The following is a 21,469-nucleotide window of genomic DNA, read 5'->3' as shown; positions in this document are numbered from 1 at the left end:
GACAAAAAGGTTCCCTTTGGTCACAAAAGACCTTTAAATCCTTTAAAGAATCATACCAGCCAAAAGAAAAGGCACTTTTTGTCAATTCTAACTTTCCAATTACAGCTCCCAACACCTAACCCTAACCCTAACCATCCCACAAACTCCAGAAAGTATTTTCATAGTGTACAAAGGAGAATTGGCCAAAGTTGCCTCCCCACTTCCACCAATAAGAACAGAGTCTACATCCAAGACAATTTAAAACTGCATCCATGAACTTTTGTTTCCAATTAATTTGAGTCTCTATCATGAGTAAATGTTCATTTCTATATTCATTAAAATAGGTTCTGGACCTTTGAGATATCAAAAGCTTTTTATTTTATTCAAAATAATTAATTACACAGATATATCTTGTCCTAATTCCGTCTAACTACAAAGTTTGTATTGCTATTACCAGTCTCCAAATGCCTTATACCCTTAATAATAAAATGATTTTTTTTTACTTCTCTAAATACTTTCTAGCTTCAATCACAGCATGGCTATTCTCTCCCATCTCCAGTTCTGGGATATTTTTTCCCTTCTTTTCTCATCTCAGGTATCTCCAAAAATCACTGAACAGTGTTTGCACTTATGCACTTATCAGTGACATCTACTGGCAGATAACTTTAAGGACAAACCTATTTCAGCAGAATATATGACTGAGTACTTTTTTAAAAAGATCAACTAAAACTATCAGTGATGGGTTAACATAGCATTCAGAATATCTGCATTAGCCTGTTTTTTCAAGAAAATCGGCAATGGTATGTAAACCACATTTGTTATCCCCCTCCCCCCCACAAGATTGCAGTTCAGTCCACAACTACTGTGTATACTCATATACACACCTATACAGTGTACAGTAGAGTCTCGCTTATCCGACATAAATAGACCGTTTCTCTTTTCTCTCACCCGAGTTTTTAACCAATTTTAATTAGTCTTTCTTTTAATCATTACATGTAGCCCGCCCACTGTCATTGTGTTTGTGTTATTGTAATTTTATATCGTTATTTATTCACATGTTTTATGTAATTATGAATATGTGCTTTGTTTGCGTTTTTTGGTTTGCGTTTTCAGTCTTATTTTATTGTAATTTTGTTATTTCGGCTTGGCCTCATGTAAGCCACCCCATTGGCACGATGGTGGTGGGGTATAAATAAAGTTGTTTTTTATTATTTTTATTTATTTATTTATTTATTTATTATAAGAGCATTGGATAAGACAGAATGTCGGATAAGCAAAGGTCAGATAAGAGAGACTCTACTGTAGTTTTAAAAAAGGGACCTTGAAAAACCTGGGTCAATTTATCCATAAGTCAATGTAAGAACTGTACCTTCTTATATTTAAAAAAGGAACCATCTATGAGTAGAGTGGCAAAAGGCAACAGCTTAGAAACGAAAAGGAGCACCGGCCCTATCTAGTCTCTCTGCTTCTGGCCTTTCTGAATGTCTGGACAGAAAAATGGCAGCTAGGCCCAAAGTAGTGCTGTGAACTTCATCTTACCAACATGTCATATCAAAATCCCTAATTTTGACCCCCAAATCTGCCCTCAACCTATACATAAGTTTGACTTCTAGAGGAATCTACAAGACACTTCAAAATCATCTGTCAATGAATACAATGGAGCTTATAGTTGATCAGGCATGCAAGAGAGTGCACTAAAACCTATCTTCCCATGAAGAAATAAACATCTGAGAGAGTAACCATCAATCTGAATACAACAACCTCTTACATAACAGTAAAACGAATGTTGGGAAACAGGCTACTTTACCTTTTGGCTTTTTTACTGGCATCTCTGGGAGAATCTTTGTGAGAAGACCTGGAACGTGAGCTCTCTTTGTGTGATCTCTCAGATCGCTCTGAGCGTTCTGATTTGGGTGATGGTGATTTCGCTCGTCTGCTTCCGCTGCTCCGGGACGGGCTGGGCGACGTGCTGTGTCGCCGTTTCCTTTTGGAAGAACAGAAAACATGAGCCTCTGCATAAAGACATCCCTCATCTCATATCAAAAGTGCTTTAAGAATACTCAGTGTATAAATATTTTTTAAAACCATTATGCAGATACTCACAGCAATCAGAGTTACTTTTGCAAGGTACCACAGAGAATAATTAGGCTTGTGAAATCTAAATGTCTAAATACAATTTGGAACTAATTAACTTTCTACCAAAAATCAAGAAAAAAATCAGAATGTAAAAAGATTGACGGAAATATTTCAGGCGCAAAAATTTTCATCATCACTAATGACAAATATTTAAATGTCATTTATTGAGGGACCAAAGCTTTAGAAGTGTAACAGTGGCATAAATCCAGCTGCTATCCCCAAACAGGGCAGACCCACTGAATCAGTGGAGTTTATATAATAACTGTCTTACCCTTAAGCAATTGATTCAATGCGGCTAAGTCATTGAATTTTGCTCTCTGTTGTGGTTATTTTTCAGTTATGCTGTGGTTAAATATATGGGTAAACAGAAAGGCCTTTGCATTGCTGTATCTTGACAAACAAAACCTTTACAAAGCAAATGCTTTAAATATTTAAATATGTCATGTTTATTTTTTGCAGCTACACTAACTAGCTGCAAAAATTGGTTCTAAATCCCAACATTATTCACTGTTTAATATCATACATTATGTCCAAATGGCAAGAACTGTTCTAATCCTTTCTGCAAGAAAATCATATTAGAGAATTTTAATTACTCACACCTCTCTGGAAAAACAAATTTCTAAACATTATATGCCAAAGATTGAAGTTCCGTATTTAAAATATAAAAACTAAACTGGTCAGTAAAAGAATTGAATAAGTATATTATTTGGAAGGCTAACTGCAAAGTGAGAAAGGATAAGTCCCTTGTCTGAGATGCTTAAATTCTATTCTATTTTTTTTCATTTTCATTTTATTTCTCATTTCTGTTTTTTCTCTGTCTACTGTGTATACATGGGATAGAACCAAGCTCTAGGGCACATCACAGGCCAAGAATCAGAACTACTGTAACATGGTGTCACCATTTCTCATCCTAGAGACATGGCCAGAAAGAGATCGGGTTGGTGGTACTAGAAGGGGCAGCAAATCTATATATACATATATCTTTTATATATACAGTCCCTAGTGTGGCCCATTCATCAACTTGATCAAAACTCTCTCTGTCCCACAGTCAGTTCTCAAGCCAGACTAAAATGTATTTATCTAAGACAATTCATTTCATCCAGGAACTTTTAGATATTTACATTCTGACTCAGTAGAACACAGGAAGGAAGAAGAAATAGAGGTGCAATTGTTTCAGTTATTACACATCAAGTCAGTTACAGAGAGAAAAGGAGAATTATCTAATTTAATTAAATTCCATACCTCTCTTTCCTTGTTGGCGTACATTCTTCTTTTTCCTTTTTGTCTTTTGATCTGCATTCAGATTTTTCTTTGTCTTTCTTGTCTCTTTCCCTTTCCCTCTCCATTTCCTTTTCCTTCTCCTAGATTTAAAAGTAATTGAGAACTTTAGACAATTTAGGATTTACCTGACAACAATTCAAGTCCTTCAAAACTCAAGAGGTGTTTCAACCTATGATCACTGCCATCATCAGTGCCATTCATATACCCCCCCCCCATGACTGTGACTCAAAGAAGCTTATAAATTGAAATAATTACGTACAGTTGAAACGTTTCTGACAATTATCACTGCTCGTGCAAGTAAGATTAAACTATAGTTTCTCATTAGGTCTAAAACAGGTTTCTTAATTAAATAAGCTGAAATTTCATTATGAACTACTATGAAAAATCCAAATAGTAGCACTCTTACCCTCTGGAGCAGTTTGTCACGGTAGTGTTCGACCTGTTCTTGAAGACTCTGGCCTTGCTTTTTGGGCCTTTTTCCAGATTCCAGTTCATCTTGAAACTTCATTACCTTCAGCTATGGAGACATACATAAAACAACATATATTTAAGAAGAATGACAGACAAATTTGTAGTTTCTGTGGGATTAGGGTTTTCAATTTCTTTTTTCAACCTTAAGGCATACAGCTCAGACATATTTTTATAGGGTTCTCTTCAATGAAGAATATTCAAAATGATTTATCAGTACAATTAATCCAGAACTAGAGTTTTGCTCACATTGCAACCTAACATTCTTCATTAAGAGAGGAGCTGATAAAAAGCTTCTGGCAATTTTAGAGTTTATATTGTAAAACAACAATAACTAAAATCTGCCATTCCTTTGATACTTTTAAGGAAAACAAAAATTAATATTTTAAAATACGTACTAACAGAAACATAACCATAAAAGCCTCTTTTATGGCAAAAATCAGTAAGTTTGAGCAAAATCTAAATATTATAAATTAAAGCACTATGAAAATCTTAATGGTCAGTTCACCTTACTAATCTCTATGAAATGCTTCATTTATGCAATTGACTTTTTGTACCAAAGATTTTTTTTTCCTCTGACAAGCACACACTAATACATATATAAACAAACAAATTAACACCTACCTCAATCTCTCGGAGTTTGGCACGTTTTTCCTCACTCATTTCTGAGTATTTGCTTGAAGACTTTGAATCAGACATTTCTTCTCTGATAGGATTGGAGTACATATGATGCTCCTCTGATTTAGAACTCTGGGTATCTTCCTCATCTTCACTCTCTTCCTCTTGGCTTTAAAAGAGAAGGGTTTTTTAAATTACTCTCTGAAGAAAGCTTTGCTACATAGACAAAGTAGAGTGATCTTCTGAGAGTCATGTGCAGTGCTGACTTTAAGGTCAAGGGCCTTATGTGTATACATACATACACACATGAACTACACTCCCTGTCCCACTAATAACATTCAGGATTACCAAAGGAGTGGCCCTTTTCACACTACCCAGCTAAAAATATCTCCCTTCATGTCTTTAGGACTTCTTTCCTCAAACATTTTTCGCACCCAGTTCATTCCTATGTGGAATTTGCACTTAACAAGAGGGGAAACTTCAGCATACCTTTCGAAAAAATTGTATACATATATAGCCTAACCCCATACTTGGATTTGCCTGTGAAATCAACAGGATTAGTCTTTCATGGGCAACAGAAGCAGCAACAAAAGCTTTCAATCTGCTAAGAATAACAATACAGCTTGCACATTATTTCATGGGAGGAAATATGCAAGTTTCCACTGACATTTAATGAAGCATGAAAATTCTACACTTCTATGCCATTTGTGAAATCATCTTTATTCTTCTATAATAAGCTTCAGTTCAAGTGGCCAATAAACAATCCTCAAACATTTCAATTCTTACTTCTGATTTTCCTCCTCTTCTGATTCTTCATGCTGGTCAAACAGTTCCCATTTAGATGTTGTTACCGCTAGGAAAGCCAAAGGAAATTCAGTTATTTTTTTAAATCGTCTCATGACATAATTTGAACTACTGTCTTATTAATATTTGGAACTGAATGGCAAGTTACATACAGAGCTGAATTAGCTTTAACAAATTAAGTGATGTGTTTTAAATACAACCCTAACCTTGTGATTCAAGTGCAGATTCATCCACTGCTTCCCACTTTGAAGGGGCAACTTTGAAAATTGGCTCATTCTTTTTAGACTCTTCAGTAGCATCCACTGTTGAAAGGAAGATTTAAGTAATAACATAAGTTCCAAAATTATCTAAGTAAGTTTATGCTTACTACACATAAAAAATCAGCAAATTTTCCTGTGAAAAAAAGCTGATACGTACAGAAAAACACCCTAAGTATATTTAATCGAAAAAGTCCAAATTACAACTGCTACCCTGAGCACATTCAGAAAAGTCAGACAGAAGATCTTTTTGCAATGCTCTCTACATGAGTCTGCCTTTGAAGATAGTTCGGAAGCTGCAACTAGTTTAGGGATCAGTAACTGGATGCCATATCGTGAGAGGACGACTCCCATGCTGCGGCAGCTCCACTGGCTGCCGGTCTACTTTTAGGCTAAAAACAATGTGCTGGTCGTTACCTATAAAGCCCTAAATGGTTCAGACCTAGACTATTTGCAGAACAGCATCTCTGTATACAAATCAGCTAGAGCACTGCAATCTGCAGAGGAGGCCCTTCTCTCGGTCCCACACCATCTCAAGCACAGCTGGTGGGAACGAGACCGGGGGCCTTCTCCGTGGTCGTTCCCCACCTCTGGAACTCCCTCCCAAAAGAACTAAAAACTGCCCCCCTTCTCCTCACCTTCAAAAGGTTGCTAAAATCTATGAACTCTGGCATACGGAGAGGAAGAAGACTAATATATCTCAATATATATCTAGATATGTTAAATCTTGTCTAGTACTGGAATTGATTTTAGCCTGTTGGTTGTTTTAGGTTTTAGCTGTTAGTTTTAGATGTTTTATCTTGTGATAATTTAAACTTTGTGATTGTGTCTGTTTGTGTCATTTATATTTTACTTTTTTGTTAATTATTATTTGGTATTAAGTTTAAAAGTGATGTTGTTTTATATTACTTGATGTGTTGTGTTTTAATATATTTTGTTTATATGTCTTCTCGCTGGCATTGAATGTTTGCCTAATATGTTGGAAACATATGTTGGAACAAATATAAATAGAAAATTCACTGCACTCAAACAAAATGATAAAAAAACCACAATAAAGATGCAAACGGCTTTAGAGGTCTGATCAAAAGCTTTGCAGGATTGGTTTTCATCATATTACAGCTATCCGGTGGAAAGTGTGTCACTGAATCAGATAATTCTTTTTAAAATGTGATAGCAGAAGAGTTTTGGGGTGTATTCAATACAAGCACATATGAACGTATTTATAATTATTATAAAACCACAACATACTAAAGATACAAATTCTGTTTTTACAAAACTGGACATGGACAAACTACTAACAAACAAGCGACATCATAGCTTTTCTAATTTCTAAGTGAAATGTATTTTTGCAAGTACTGACTTTAAATACTAAACTATCATAATGCATATTGTGAAATTGTACAGCAAGATTCTAAATACACACTACAATTAAATATGTCTTACAAGGTACACCGTCAAGATCATCATCAAGCGACTTAATAGGAACTCCATCAAGGTCATCAATGGGAGCAACATCAATAGGAATTCCATCCACATCTTCTAGAGGAGCACCATCAAGCTCTTCCTCAATAATAGGAGCTCCATCAAGATCATCAGGTACTTCCTGTAAGTAAACATGCATTCTGAGAATTCTTTAGATTCTCAGTTTTTTTTTCTTTTTAATACTCAGTTGCACATAGTTTTTCCCCCATTCACACAAATGTCCAGAATGAACACTTATCTACTGGTTCTGACCAATTCATAAATCTTGGAATCACATATAACAAAGAATGGAAGTAAGCCTATTACCAGTCTAAATACAATGTGACTTGGGAATCTGTGCCTGATTGCCACAATCATCTGACCTCAGAAAAAGAGTCGATGTTTCAGGCATATTGCACTGTGTCGGCATCAAAGTTATATCATGCGTGTCTATGTACATAAAACTGTTGTGTTCATGGATGCATTAACAAGTTGAAATAAATTATGACAAGCAGCTGGAAATTGTTTAAAAGTTGCCAAAAACGACTCCCTTGCAACAAATGTAAAGCATTTTTCTCAAGTTCTGTAAATAGACAGAGAATATCTAACAATGTTTGCACGTGCTGCACGTTTTCATATAGTTCAGAACATGGGCCATAGATGATAAATTCAAAACATCTGAAGCCAATTCTGAATACTTGAAACAAACAAACACCCTTATAAAACAATGCCTTTTAGTCCAACCAAAGCCACACAACATGGAAGAGATGAGAGGCTGCTCTGTAACATTCAGATAGTTTAAAATTCTCTCTCCTTCTCATTCACACACACCTGAATACTGATAAAGAGGCAATGCACGTGCTTCAGGTTCCAAGTAATTCCCAATACGTAACTGGCAAATGAGCTAGTTCAAAGGCAAAGGTATGGACAATGTTAACATTCATATTAGGAAAAAAAAACTGTTTATGTAACCTCACATCAAATAGCAGTTTCATGTGGGAAGGAAATCAGCCCTGTTATCCAAAACTGCTGACAGTTTAATTTTCCTTACCTCTAAGGCCTGAGGTTGTCCTGTTTGCTTCCACATCAATACTATCAATAACTGTCTCATCTCACACTTACCTCTGTTTCCTTTTCTTCAATAATATTTACAAGCCCCAAGAAAATATTCTGCAGTTTGATCAAAAATGGTTCTGGATAAATCGCCCAGTCTTCCCATGCTCTGAAGCATGTCATTACCCGTTGCTAAAAGTAGTAAACAATGCTAGTCATTTGTATTGAGAAGTACTTTAACAACAGAATACAAAGTGTGAGGCTATACATATTTTGCATTGTGCCCTTCAGCGATTATTTATACATACTTGTACTGGGTTCTGGTGTAAAACTATCATTAATAATAAAAACTCATGCAGACTATAATCAGAACTGAATGTAGACTGTACTATGCATATCTTCTCAATGCAAGGAAAACAGTAGTACTGTTTTGCTTCAGGAAATGTTAAAGCAACTTTAATTCAACTTAATATAGAATGTAACCCCCATTCTCAGTTTGAAAGAAAATCTCAACCTTAGTTGTTATTTGAAGGTACTTTATATACAGCTACTTTTGAGTTTTCTTCATGTCGCTGGAGCCACTCATTGCCTTCTCAAATAAGCCTGACTCCTAACCTAACTAACTTAATGGTTAGTGGACCATTAAGTGACATATTGCTGAGAATGTGCAGAATTGCATTGTTTGTCCACTTTACTGTCCAACTTCCCTCATTTATGACACATCATTGTAAAAAAATCTCTCTGAGATTGCACCTGATATTGATGTAAATATACTGATTTTGGCACCTGACCATGACCATATTTTCCCAGGACTCCTAACTGCAATATATTTATGCTGTTATTTCTCATTATGATGCTTTATATTAATTGCTCTTCGTGTTATATTTTTTATGGGAACCATCTTGAAAATGCTTACTGAAGGAAGTCCAGTCCAGAAAGTCATTAAATATATTTTAATTCTCCTCAGGCTACTCATGACATGTCAAAAACAAACACACATATATACACATACCTTGAAGTTTTCAGATTGCAGATGCCCTTGTATTGCTCGGTAGGTTGCATTCAGATCAGAGTATATCTGACATAATTTTGACTCAAAACTGAAAAAACAGTTTTCATAAATTAAGTACAGCACAGTGTAAGTCAGAGGCTTTATACTAGAGCTACAAAAACAAGTCCCCAATTTTACAATGACTCAGCCTATGGGGAGAATATTTGAAATTAAGTCTATAAATAAATCTTTAAGACTGTGAAATACTTATTTAAAATGAGAAAGTTTACTATCGTATTTTTAAAAGATGGAATATCAAACTAATAAATTAAGAAATATATATAGTTGCACATTCATACACAAAACAAGATGTAGCTCTTATGCTATATGACCATATGCTATAGAGCAGAGCTTTCTAAACCTTTTACACTTTTGACTCCTTTCCAACTGAGAAACATGGAATATAACTCAAATGTTTACTGATAATAAATCAGCATTTGCAAGGCTTGCTAAGCAGAGGGATTTTGCTTTTTATGGACTACAGTTGAAGTATCTTCTGCAGAGTCTACTGCAAATACTGCACTTTGTTGCAAACAAGATTTGTGTAGAAGGGTAGCGTTCAGAAACCTTTTACTGATGCCAAGTTTTTCGTGACCCAAACATTGAGCAAAGAAGATCCTATTTGAGGTTGGGACCCATAGTTTAAAAGGACAGTTACACAGCTTGGACAGAAACCCATTCCCTGTCACTGTGCTGTAAATATATCTCAGTTACTATGGTAGTTCCCAGTCTCCCAAGTAATACAGTCAATAAAAAAGGTAAAGGTTTACCCTGACATTAAGTCTAGTTGTGTCTGACTCTGGAGGTGGTGCTCATCTCCATTTCTAAGCCAAAGAGCCGGTGTTATCCATAGATGCATCCTAGGTCATGTGGCCAGCATGACTGCATGGAGCGCCGTCACCTTCCCACAGAAGCGATACCTATTGATCTACTCACATTTGCATGTTTTGGAACTGCTAGGTTGGCAGAAGCTGGGGCTAACAACGGGAGCTAGCACCAATATTTAGTGTATATAATCATATATTTGGGGGGGGGGGGAATTATAGATTTTGATATAACCCATGGATAAATTGAGGGTCACTCCAAAGAGAGGGGGAAATCACAGCAGTACATCAGGGCCAGCTACTCTTGGATGCTACTGATGCCATTTTGTTACCCAGCACTCAAAAAGCTGGAAGCAGTACTGCAGCAGAGAGATTAAAAGGGGATGGACTAAGTTCTTGCCTTTGCCAGGAGCTGATTTTTGTTGTTCGAGAAGTCACCATAAACCATAAAAATGAACAAAATCTGGCTACTAGTATTTTAAAAACCTCTAAAATTATAACAGTAAATTAAGAACAAAACTACAACAAAGGGGAAATCCAGAGAAGAAACAATCAGGAACAGCTAATCAGCTCTCAACAAAGAATTCCCCCAGGCAGTAACAAGGTGCACCTTGAAACTGCTAGGGTATTAAATGCTAATCAAGGTGACCAATTGAAACATTCACACCTAGCTCCAACAGACAAGAGTTCTTCCTCCCACCCTGGACTTTCCACAGATACATAAACCCAATTTTTCTAGTTTCCAACAGATCTCACAACCTCTGAGGATGTCTGCCATAGATGCAGGTGAAACATCAGGAGAGAATGTATCTAGAACATGGCCATACAGCCCAAAAAGCTACAACAACCCAGTGATTCCAGTCATGAAAGTCTTTGACAATAAATTGACCTTGTTTGGGAGTTTAATTTCCTGACAAAAATGTGTACAGCAGTGGTTCTCAACCTGTGGGTCCCCAAGTGTTTTGGCCTACAACTCCCAGAAATCCCAGCCAGTTTACCAGCTGTTAGGATTTCTGGGAGTTGAAGGGCAAAACATCTGGGCACCCACAGGTTGAGAATAATTTGTGTACACATATCTGAGAATATACAGTAGGTCTGTTACTTCCTTCTTTTGAAAGAGTTCAAAACTTTGATACTTACAATTTTCTGTAATATGAAGCATTGGCAACTTTTGCAGATGAATTGTATAGCACATCAGAAACCAAATATAATCTTGCAATCTGCAAAGATAATGGAAATATTATCTTATGATATTATCACAGACTGAAATACAAGCTACATCGGTAGATACCACCATCTCAGAGAAGGACAGAACACCAATGGAAAAAATTAAAGATTGATTGGGATATTTTTTTTCTGTGTCTATTTCTGTACTATTTTTTGTTCGTAGAAAATAAATTACACAGCAAGTGATTGAAATCTAGCACAGTGTTTAAAACTTTGTAGGGATAGAATAGAATACCTACATTACAAGTCTAAATCCTATGTAATTTTTGCAACAAATATAACTTGGGCAGAGAACTAAATTGTCCTTTTGTAAAGGAAATTAATTTAATGTCAATGTGAAATAACTATGTGAAAAGTTAATACAGAAATACACAGAACACAGTGAGAAATCAATCCTACCTTTTTGGGAAGTGGAGTTTTCAAGATGGATAGCGACTCAGCAATGCAGTCTACAATTTCTTCTGCGGCTTCAGCATTATTAAGACAGAAAACCATTGCATCTCCAATATCATTCTTACGCGGTGTTAACCCACGCAGGATTTCCTCTAATTTGTCCCTCTGTCTAAAATTCCAGTTTCAAATTTTTAGAACACTTAGCAACACCTTTTCTGCACATTTATAAGTGAGCCTTATTGTACATTATACTTTAGGAGGAAAATAATCTAGAACAATCAGCACTATATTTACACATTTTATCGAAACATGCTAAAATTAATTTTTTTCTTCAATATTATGCCACATGTAGCAAAAAAGGATCCTTAGAAATGCATTCTTAGTAGAAACATTGATTTAAGAGGCCTTCCAAAAAGAAACAAACAAACAAACAAAAAGAGATGACTAGCTCTTCTCCTTCCTAATGGAAGGCCACAGGCAGGCAATTACGGGTCTAAGTGAAAGATGTTATATTGGGCTTTTCAAAGATGCTTACTCCTCCTTAAGTGCGCCCTTCTTGCTTGGCTCCTCTACAAAGGCTTCGGGTTCTTGTTCTTCTGACATTCCATGGAGATAAGGATTCAAAGGAGGTGGTCTCCAAAATGAGCCATTTTTAAACATACGGAAATCTTCAGTCCTCCATTTGGTTGGAGCGTCACCCTAATCGGCAAAAAAAGAAAAACAAAAGGAGAACAAGAGTTAAAAGAAACAATCCCTCCACAAAGAGAAGAACACCAGGCTCCAGCAAAGAACAAGAACTTGAGGAAGGGCAATGCAGAGTTGATTAATAACTAATAAAGCCATGAAATCATGATGTTTTGCCCTGGCAAACTGATACCAGCTTTTTCTCTAACAAGTGCTGTGACCTTCCTGCGTCTGTGAAGCAGCTCTGAGTTTGCGAAAACTAAGCCTCCTATCTAACATTTCATTAACCTTTCCACCTGGCAGTTCATCCTCTGAACTTGCTTCCCTAGAGAAAGACTTCTCTGGGCCCCTCTGGAATGTGACCTTCACCTTCACTAACTGAAGAAGACACAGTATGCTCAATTTCAGGACTTAAAATGTCATGCTGGCTCACAAGCTAATCAGGCCCTGAAATCCCATGATTCCCCTTCCTCATTGACATTAGGCACTATCATTGGCTGAATTACAACAGTCTCAAGGAATGATGTCACCATTTTTTTATCTGACTAAGGGATCATATAAAATGTCTTTTCTGATCTTCCCTATTCTTTCACTCTGTAACAGCCACTGTCATAAAGAGGAAGCTATCGCAATGAAACAGTGGATCTTGCAGCAGGGAGGACTTTTACCACTGCAGAGGAAGGAAGAGAATGCCAATCTCTACAATGACCAAAGACACATACACATTATGCTGAACTTACACTTGCATATTTCACTAACAGGACATCAGCCAAAATATTTCAACATACATACCATTTAAAAATATTTCTTTACCTGTAGAATTGAATAAAGCTTCCACCTGTAGTATACATGGGCCGGAGTCTGATTCTCAAACAAAAACCTAGCAGGGGGAAAAGCAAAGTGTGAAATTAAATTGTAAATACATGAAAAGGCATTTACATCTGCTACTAAAAACACTTATTTCAGAATCTTCTCCATCCAACAAAGTTTATTTTAATAAATACGTAGTTCTCACAGTAAAGGAAAGATGCAACACCCACCCACCCCCCACCCCAGTACCATTTTAAATTACTGCTGAATGCTCACATGAAAGAACATTCATGCATTAAAAAAAAAGAAAGTAAAATGCCGTCAAATAAAAAATAATATTCTTAGTAGAAAGGTAACCTAGAATTTCTTTCCTAAATATCTCATTTTCTGTATCTGGGGATTTTATTTTAGCACAGAAACTCTCAATTATCTAAAAGGCACAGTATGGAGTATTTCTACCTTACCTGCTATTTGAAAACTATATCTACTATCTATATTGTTTTGTACCACATACATCACTGCATACCAATACTTGAGATGAACTAAATACAACATGCAATACTGAACAGAAATAGGGAAGCAAAAATAACCACCTGAACATTGGGTTGTTGATTTCTCTATTCATAATCATGGCTTCAAACATGGGTCCCTCACGCACCACAAATTCTATCATTCGATGTATCAGCGCAAGCAAATTCCTACAACAACAACACAGTTAAAGAAAAATTGATTCAGACCTAACACTATACAAACTAAACTCCACCTAAGATATTAATAAATGATTATTTTGCTGGACAGTGAGAAAGATTTAAACAATTTTGGAGCAGTGTTCTAACCATTAGAGAGAGTAAAAATTAAACTAATGATTGAGTCTTCAATGATAAACCCTATGGCTCATATCTTATTTATTTCAAATATAAAAAATAATAAGTTTATTTTGTCTGAGGTAAATGGAATGCTATACAAATGTTGTATTAGCAATTTCTAGACTAAATTAACTCATGGCGAAAATTATTAAATAATAATTAAATATTTTAGAAAAAAATAAATGTTGGCAAAAAAAAATCCAACCCTGATGTACTGTTGTGTGTCTACATAGACAAATATAATCAAAATACAGGGGCAGACAGGAAGTATCTGAGAGCAACCAAAGCAGCAGAACAGCTAATAACTGGGTAAATAAGGTCCTGATCATAGTCAGTCCCTTTAATGGGGAACCATTTTTGTGGTAGAACAGAAATAGTTATACAGTGGGCTCTCTGGGTTCATGGGCTAAATATCTGAGATTCCCACAGACTGCAGATTGTCATGCTGCATATTATTAAATGTGGCAACATGAATGTGGACATTCATGTTCATATCACCAACTCCTAATAATATGGACGATGATCATCCATGTATTTTAAAAAATGAGCAGGGTCCTGGCATTGAACCTTCCAGATATGGTGGACTCACTGTACTTTTAAATTAGTACAGCATTAGGAAGAACACTTTCTCCAGGTGAAGATTTAAAACTGAGATAAGAATGTTGTCATTAGTGACAACGCTCCATACAATTATAATTTATGATCCACAAGCTATGACTGCTATGCACAGTTATACTTCTTTAGTGAATATAATCAGAGACTCTACGTTCCACAAGTAAGCATTTCAGATTGCATTGAAAGATCTAAGTCTATATAATATGAAACTTCAAATCAAATGCTACAACGTAATTATAATGTAATTGATCTTATTTTAAAGTTTCTCACATTTTCAATATATTGACTTGCATTGTTGAACTTAAGGAAGCTAACAGGGAAAGTCTTTGTGAAGGGTCCTCCTGAACAATGTGGGACCGGAAAGAAGTGGCATTGGGAAGGAGGAAATCACTAAAATTAGGCTAGTTGAATTCCCCTTAAGCTGGAATATCCCTGAACTCCATCATTGCTGTTGTCGTGGGGCTCTCAAAACCACAAAAGTTTTTTTTCCCTCAGAAATAGTGATGGTAGAAAGAGAAGAGACTAAGTACTTTCCATCTGTGAACTTCCTTTAACTTTTCTTAAGAAGCAAGCCATTCACACCCCAATCCAGAGAAGTCCAAAACGAAGATGCATTCAGAATGAGTCTGTTTTTAAAATTGAACAGCAATATTATATACTCTCTTGCAAACCGCAGTTCATATTTCTGTAGAATTCAAACAAATATCTACAATGCTATACCAGGAAGATGCTAAACAAAAGGTTTTTCAAACCCATGGTGCATGTGTTTGCTTATGCATATGAAAAGGGCCTCATTGGATTGGGGTGCTCAGCTGGATATCAAAACTCAGCATTAAAATAAGAATAAAAGTACATAATTGTCTCCTCCAGCGCTCTGCCGCATTCAAAAGGCTCAGCAAGAATTATAGCCCACTATTTTAAAACTACAATTCTTTTACATTTTACACTCAAGCTTAATCTTTTTATGAATTTTCTATGTGCATAACACTTCATTTTGTGCAAACTACTTGCAGGCAAAACATATCTGTTATGTGATAAAACACTGAAAGGAAAACATCTTCCTACTCTACTGATCAATATAATTATTACTACATATATGAGGCAAGCTATAACTACTAAAATAGCTTACATCTAGTATATTGAGTTCAGTCCTTTTTTTCTAGACTTACTGCTCAAAACATTCCAAATAAATCATGAATCATTTTATTCACTGCAGCTTTCTAGAAGTAGAAATAACAAAAGTACACAAACTATACTTGAGAATATCAAACAACCCAGTTATTTCTGTTTTTTACTTTTAAAATCTCTCACAATCCTCAAAATGCACAGTTGAAATATCACCTCATTCCATATGTTGTTTCCTACAACACAAAACAATCTGAGGCCATTATGCCAAGTCAAATACGGAAAATTGCTAGGCCTTTTCAATAGTGTCATCCCAGTTGCCAAAATTCCTGTTGGAATGATAGTCCTTATCATCCCAGGTCTTTAAAATAGTTTTATTAAGCAATTTCTTATTTATGAGGTGGATTGCTTAACTTAAAGATTGACCTCTACTGTAGTGTTATGGCTTTAGTATCTGCTAATTTTATTTTCTCCTTATATTCTTATTCAGCACTGATTAAATGCTGCACTTTATTTTACTGTGTTCTTATTATATTGTTGTTTGCCATTTGCTGTTTTGAATCCTGGACAGGTAAGATATTTATTACAAGACATTAAATCGGTTACCATAAGTCAGAAACTACTTGAAAGCATCAAATTGAAGCCTATAATGAGGCACCACTTTGTTTGATTTTATGCTTTTAAAGGTCTACTAAGGCTGCAATAATAAACTCATAAACCCAGGAGAATTTACACTGGGGTCATTTGTTGTGCTATAAATCTTTTTCTAAAGGAGGGTGTACTGTTTACAATGCTTCAAAAAGCAAAGCTTTATGACAGGAAATAATTTTCACATTTCTGAAAGGCTTCAGTTTGGTTATTCTGATACACTGGCATTGCACTTTACAGAATATGGAAACTTCAATCAAAAAGTCCCACTTTTTAACTGACTTCTCACTTTTAATCCACTTTTTCGAGGAAGTGAGAAATCTCACGTAACTGAACATTTTTGCAATTTCTTCACATTATTGAAGTAGCCACAAAGTGGAGTCCATGACAAGTGAGTGTGGAGAAGAGCAAACCACACACCACCTATAACAATACAGTCTGAGTCCTGTCACATGCACAATGGATGATCTCCTTATAGCAACACCAGAGGCACTCCAAGTGACCAGCTACTGGTCAAAGTACATGTACTATAATGCCAAATTTCAAACTTTGCGGGGGGTGTTTGTTTGTTTTTAAATACATTACAACTGTACCCTTGGTTCACTCCTGATACAATAAATAAAATTGAAATGGGGGCTGAACGTTTTTAATTCAACAATATTTTCAAAGAACAGTTACTGGTACATTGCTACTTTCTACTTATAGACTCTTACTATGCTGCAGTGAATAAAACTAGAATACAGCTTTCTACAAAATGAAACAACAACGCTATTTTCATTTTCAACAAAAACCTTAGTTTTCCAACATGTTCTACTGCCCACTTAAGCTCTCCCACATCACAACTATTCAACACTAGACGTTGAAACTTCTCTATGTTAATAACATAAATGGCATGGAAAAGATGTCTGCTATCTTGAAAGCTTATATCCTTGCTACAAAAGTATTGTGAATGTTTATGACAAAAAGCAGTGTAATATGAAAGTATGATAGTTTAAAAATCTCAAACATTAAGCTGGCCAACAAAAAAGTCTTTCAGTTACAATAAAACCACATTAATTGGAGCCGATCGTACCAAAGTCTGGTCAAAAACTGTATACTTTCCCAATCCATCCCATGATGTTTTCCTGGTCCCCCGCTGCCGCAGACAGTTCATCTGGTGTTGCTCACCAAGGCCAATGTCAAAGAGAATTTGGAATTCTTTGGTGCTCGTTTATTTTAAACAAGTGTTTGGGTTGCCATGTCTGAGAAGAGTTTATGCTTGGCTGAGCAAGGGTGTATCTATCTAGTATGTACATTGTTCTAACACTACCTTTTACTAAATCTAGCTTGCCTCACCTGTATTGGAAGACTACTAGGTTATGCAGCTATCTGTTCTCTTTCCATATATGCAGGAAATCAAAAAGCTCTAATCTGCAGGTAGTGAATGGGTAACGTTACAACCTTTGAACAAGAAATAAGAACTTTTATCCTAGCCTCAAAAATCTCAAGTTGGCCAGTGACTGACATTTGACACTTCCCATTAAAGCCCAATACAAAAGGAAAATGCTGTATTCCTGATCATCTGTGTATTAAATAGTCTTGATCATTTGTGTTCCAATTACACTGTGGAATACCATGTCACCACCCCACTCCCAGTCTGTTTAGAACAGTGAGGCTAAATTAGTATAATACCACCACAGACACTAAACTGTAGAAATGTTGAACACCATACACAATGTTACAGAAATATATTGGCCCTCGTGTGCACATGCTAAAAGAATTTCATCCATTTAATTCTTCATTTAACCTAAAACAATTGACAGTCAAGTGAATCACAGCATATAAGGTAGAGAGGAAAGCTAACATTCTCAATTCAGAACTGTATAAATCAACCATTGCTCAGTCAAACCTGAACTCTTCCTCAACATCACAATTTCTGTAAAATTCCAAAGGGGATATTTGCTATATTTAGAGCAGTAATAATAAAGAAAAACATGTACCTTTCTGTTGGGATAACCACTTTGACTATGGCTTGCGACAGAGTCTGTATATGAAGTCACATCAGATAATAAACATAGAATATGTGAGTATTGTTAACAAGTAACAAGCAAAAAAATACATATGCATTAAAAATTCTACACATCTATCACAAGTTTTGCAGGCAATCTCTGCTGCAAAGTCATACACTACGCAATTACATAAAGAGCAAACGGCTGTGTGCAGTGAATCACATAAGGTTCACTAATTTCAAATTAAGAAAACATTCCTTTGAAATGTACAAAGGAAGAATGCACATCAATGCACTAAACAGGTAGTACTATGCTGATAACAATGCCCCCAATCGAGAAGGGCAGGCAGAAACACCTATGTATACAAAATGGCTTAACTTATTGAAAAGCAGTTTCTCTCTACTGCACCAAGTAGCAGTTTTCAAATTATCTCTTTGAGTTTTGAAAACAGCCTCTCAGTACAGCATCAAAAAGCTGCTTACAAAAACTAAAACCCTACTAGGCCCATACAAGCCCACTGCATGCATAATAAAGGGCTTGCTATATGAAGGGCACTGGGAGGAATGTTTCCTCCTATTTCCTATTTCCACAAGCTAACATTCATGACAGCTAAATCATGCTTAGATGATAGAGCTATCCTTCTACTCCCCACGTCCTCCTTTCTGGAGCCCAAATTTTCCCGGTTTGCATCACTGGCTTTAACCAAATGTAAGCACCGCCTATGTACTAACAGTGACTGTAGTGAAACCTAAGCAGGGCTCTCCTCTCAACCAGGATTTGAATCCAACTTGGGATCTTGGCTTCAGAACCTGACAGGGGAGGGCACCCTGTGTAGCTTTAATCACAATCAATATCCATGTCAACATAGCACTCAGCTATGGTTACAGCCAGTAGTAGTAATCTGAACTCCAAAAAGGGATAGGGAAGGAAACCTGCAACCTGCTTCTGATTCAATCAGGGGTGCCATATTTACACTATTCCTTGGTTCCCATGTCTTGCAACCCTACATCATTTATGTTTGAGATACTTACCATTTACTGCTATGCTAACTAATATCCTTTCAAATAGCCTGACATTCTGGCAGCTATCTTCAACTACGGACTGAATGTCTAAAATAACTTTCGATATAGAAACTACTTGTGAGCTCATTCTAGTGTTAGTTTATCTGCCTGTGTTTAAAATATATCATTTAAATAATTTAGTTATTGCAAATCTGGCAGCTAACAAATGGGGGACATAGGAGGAAAAAAAACCAGGGAGTGTGGAGGGGAAAAATGGTGGTCAGATTATGAAGTCCAATTAAAAACAAGGCCCATTTCTGTGGCCTTCCCAAGACAATATCTCAGGAAAAAAGCTCTTAAAGTAAGACAGGGAAGAATTTGGTTCATCTAAAAACTGGATAATGCAATACTATAAGACAATTTAAAAGGCTACCATAGATTTAGCATTTATAGGGCGAGGTATGGCCCTGAGTAACTTTTTACCTTCTCAAAATCCTCTTTGTTTTTGGGTGGTGGCAACATGGGTGCGTTGGGGTTCTTCAACCTCTCTCTGGGCTGAGCATTAAATGGCAGTCCTGAAGGAGGCGGTGGGAGAGTATGCTCCATCATCGAATGGGGAATGTATATAGGATGTGGAGGAATAGGGACAGCTTTTCCCCAGCCTAATTTCATTTCAAAAGACATGATCATCTTCCCTGCAAAAATAAAAATTGCACTTGGTTAAAAACAAGTAAACTGTCAACAACATATTTTAGCAAGTCTTTAGCTCTTGGGAAGTTTACCTCTGACACATACATCCATATCACAGAGAAACAATGTTGCCTGCTGGCAAAATGCTAATTCTCTCCCCAAATCCCACGCTTCCAGATTCCATTAAGTGTATGCTTCTCCTGCTTTAATTCAAAATTGAAAAAAAAAATGGCTAAATATATTATGTACTTCCTACAATAATTAAAATACCCCAGGCCTGAAAGACGAATGCACCACAATATTTTACAAGATCTAAAAGAAATATTGTTCAGTTTGCAATCTGGCAAGTTTTTGCATAACTAAAATGCTTACATTGCAATGATGTCATTGTTTTAAAAAATGACAATCAATGTCATTGTCCAGAGTTTAGGAAGACATCTCATATTGTGCTCCAAAATTTTGCTGAAACACTCAACAACTTTTACCACTTATAAAATATGAAATACCATTTATAACTTCTGTTATTACACAGCCAAAGAAGAGCAGATTGCTATTTAAAAAAACAACACCAAACCAGCTATTATAAATATTAAATCATCTCTAAAGATGACAATAGGTTTTTGAAAGACAACACAGAAAATCATTTAAACAATCTTGTGTCTACTGAAATTACCTTTTTTTCAAGACTTCTAGTGCTTCTCAGGCTTGCATTAAAAAGGCATCCAGAAGGTGTTCCAGTATCTCTCAAAATCTCACAGTGCATGTCATGAAATAACTATAAATATGAGGTGGGAAGTGATGGCCCTCCACAAAAAGAACTACAACTCCCCGCACCCCTCACCATTGGCTATGCTGGCTAGAACTTCAATTTTAAACACTGGGAAGGCCACATATTTCCCATTGCTGCCCCATGATCATTCCTATCAATATAACAGCAGGTACTCACTAACTCCTTCATTTTGACAGAAAATTAAGATAGGCTTTTAGATTGCAAGATGTGGCTTTAAAAAAAGACATCTAATTGTCTAAATGCTATTTATTAGTCCCAACTAATAAAGTAGACCCACTGGCTCAACTATTGAATGGCTAATAATAATAATAATAATAACAACAACAACACCGTTGCCCAGATGATTCATTAGAACTTGCGCCACAAATACCATCTGCCTGCGACAAAGAACTGGTGGGATCACAAGCCAGAAAAAGTTACAGAGAATGAACATGCCAAACTCCTCTGGGACTTCCGGATTCAGACAGACAGAGTTTTGGAGCATAATACTTCTGACCTCACAATCGTGTTAAAAAACAAAGTATGGATCGTTGATGTCGCAATCCCAGGTGACAGCAGGATTGCAGAGAAACAACTGGAAAAGCTGACACGATATGAGGAATTAAAGATTGAACTGCAAAGACTCTGGCACAAGCCAGTCAAGGTGGTCCCAGTGGTGATCGGCACACTGAGTGCAGTGCCTAAAAACCTTGGCCTGCAC

General features: G+C 36.3%; 1 protein-coding gene across 8 annotated transcripts in view; it reads right to left on the bottom strand.

Moving 5' to 3' along the window:
* Positions 1-21,469, bottom strand: part of U2SURP (U2 snRNP associated SURP domain containing) — a 45,078-nt gene that overhangs the window by 4,739 nt on the left and 18,870 nt on the right. For 7 of the 8 annotated variants that reach the window (XM_067465982.1, XM_067465983.1, XM_060767775.2 and 4 more), the window contains exons 11-26: positions 19,773-19,984; positions 18,280-18,323; positions 13,640-13,744; positions 13,050-13,116; positions 12,088-12,251; positions 11,559-11,721; positions 11,073-11,152; positions 9,070-9,157; positions 8,127-8,249; positions 6,987-7,146; positions 5,493-5,588; positions 5,269-5,335; positions 4,489-4,651; positions 3,803-3,913; positions 3,358-3,476; positions 1,787-1,963 (exon numbers count right to left, since the gene is read on the bottom strand). In XM_067465982.1, the coding sequence (XP_067322083.1) occupies positions 1,787-1,963; positions 3,358-3,476; positions 3,803-3,913; positions 4,489-4,651; positions 5,269-5,335; positions 5,493-5,588; positions 6,987-7,146; positions 8,127-8,249; positions 9,070-9,157; positions 11,073-11,152; positions 11,559-11,721; positions 12,088-12,251; positions 13,050-13,116; positions 13,640-13,744; positions 18,280-18,323; positions 19,773-19,984 (1,939 nt within the window). Of the gene's footprint in view, positions 1-1,786; positions 1,964-3,357; positions 3,477-3,802; positions 3,914-4,488; positions 4,652-5,268; positions 5,336-5,492; positions 5,589-6,986; positions 7,147-8,126; positions 8,250-9,069; positions 9,158-11,072; positions 11,153-11,558; positions 11,722-12,087; positions 12,252-13,049; positions 13,117-13,639; positions 13,745-18,279; positions 18,324-19,772; positions 19,985-21,469 lie in introns of those variants that run through there. The other variant, XM_060767780.2, reaches the window with a different exon arrangement.

Source organism: Anolis sagrei, chromosome 3 (genome assembly GCF_037176765.1).
Source record: "Anolis sagrei isolate rAnoSag1 chromosome 3, rAnoSag1.mat, whole genome shotgun sequence".
Classification (NCBI taxonomy): Eukaryota; Metazoa; Chordata; class Lepidosauria; order Squamata; family Dactyloidae; genus Anolis; species Anolis sagrei.
This window is presented reverse-complemented; position numbering and strand designations above follow the sequence as displayed.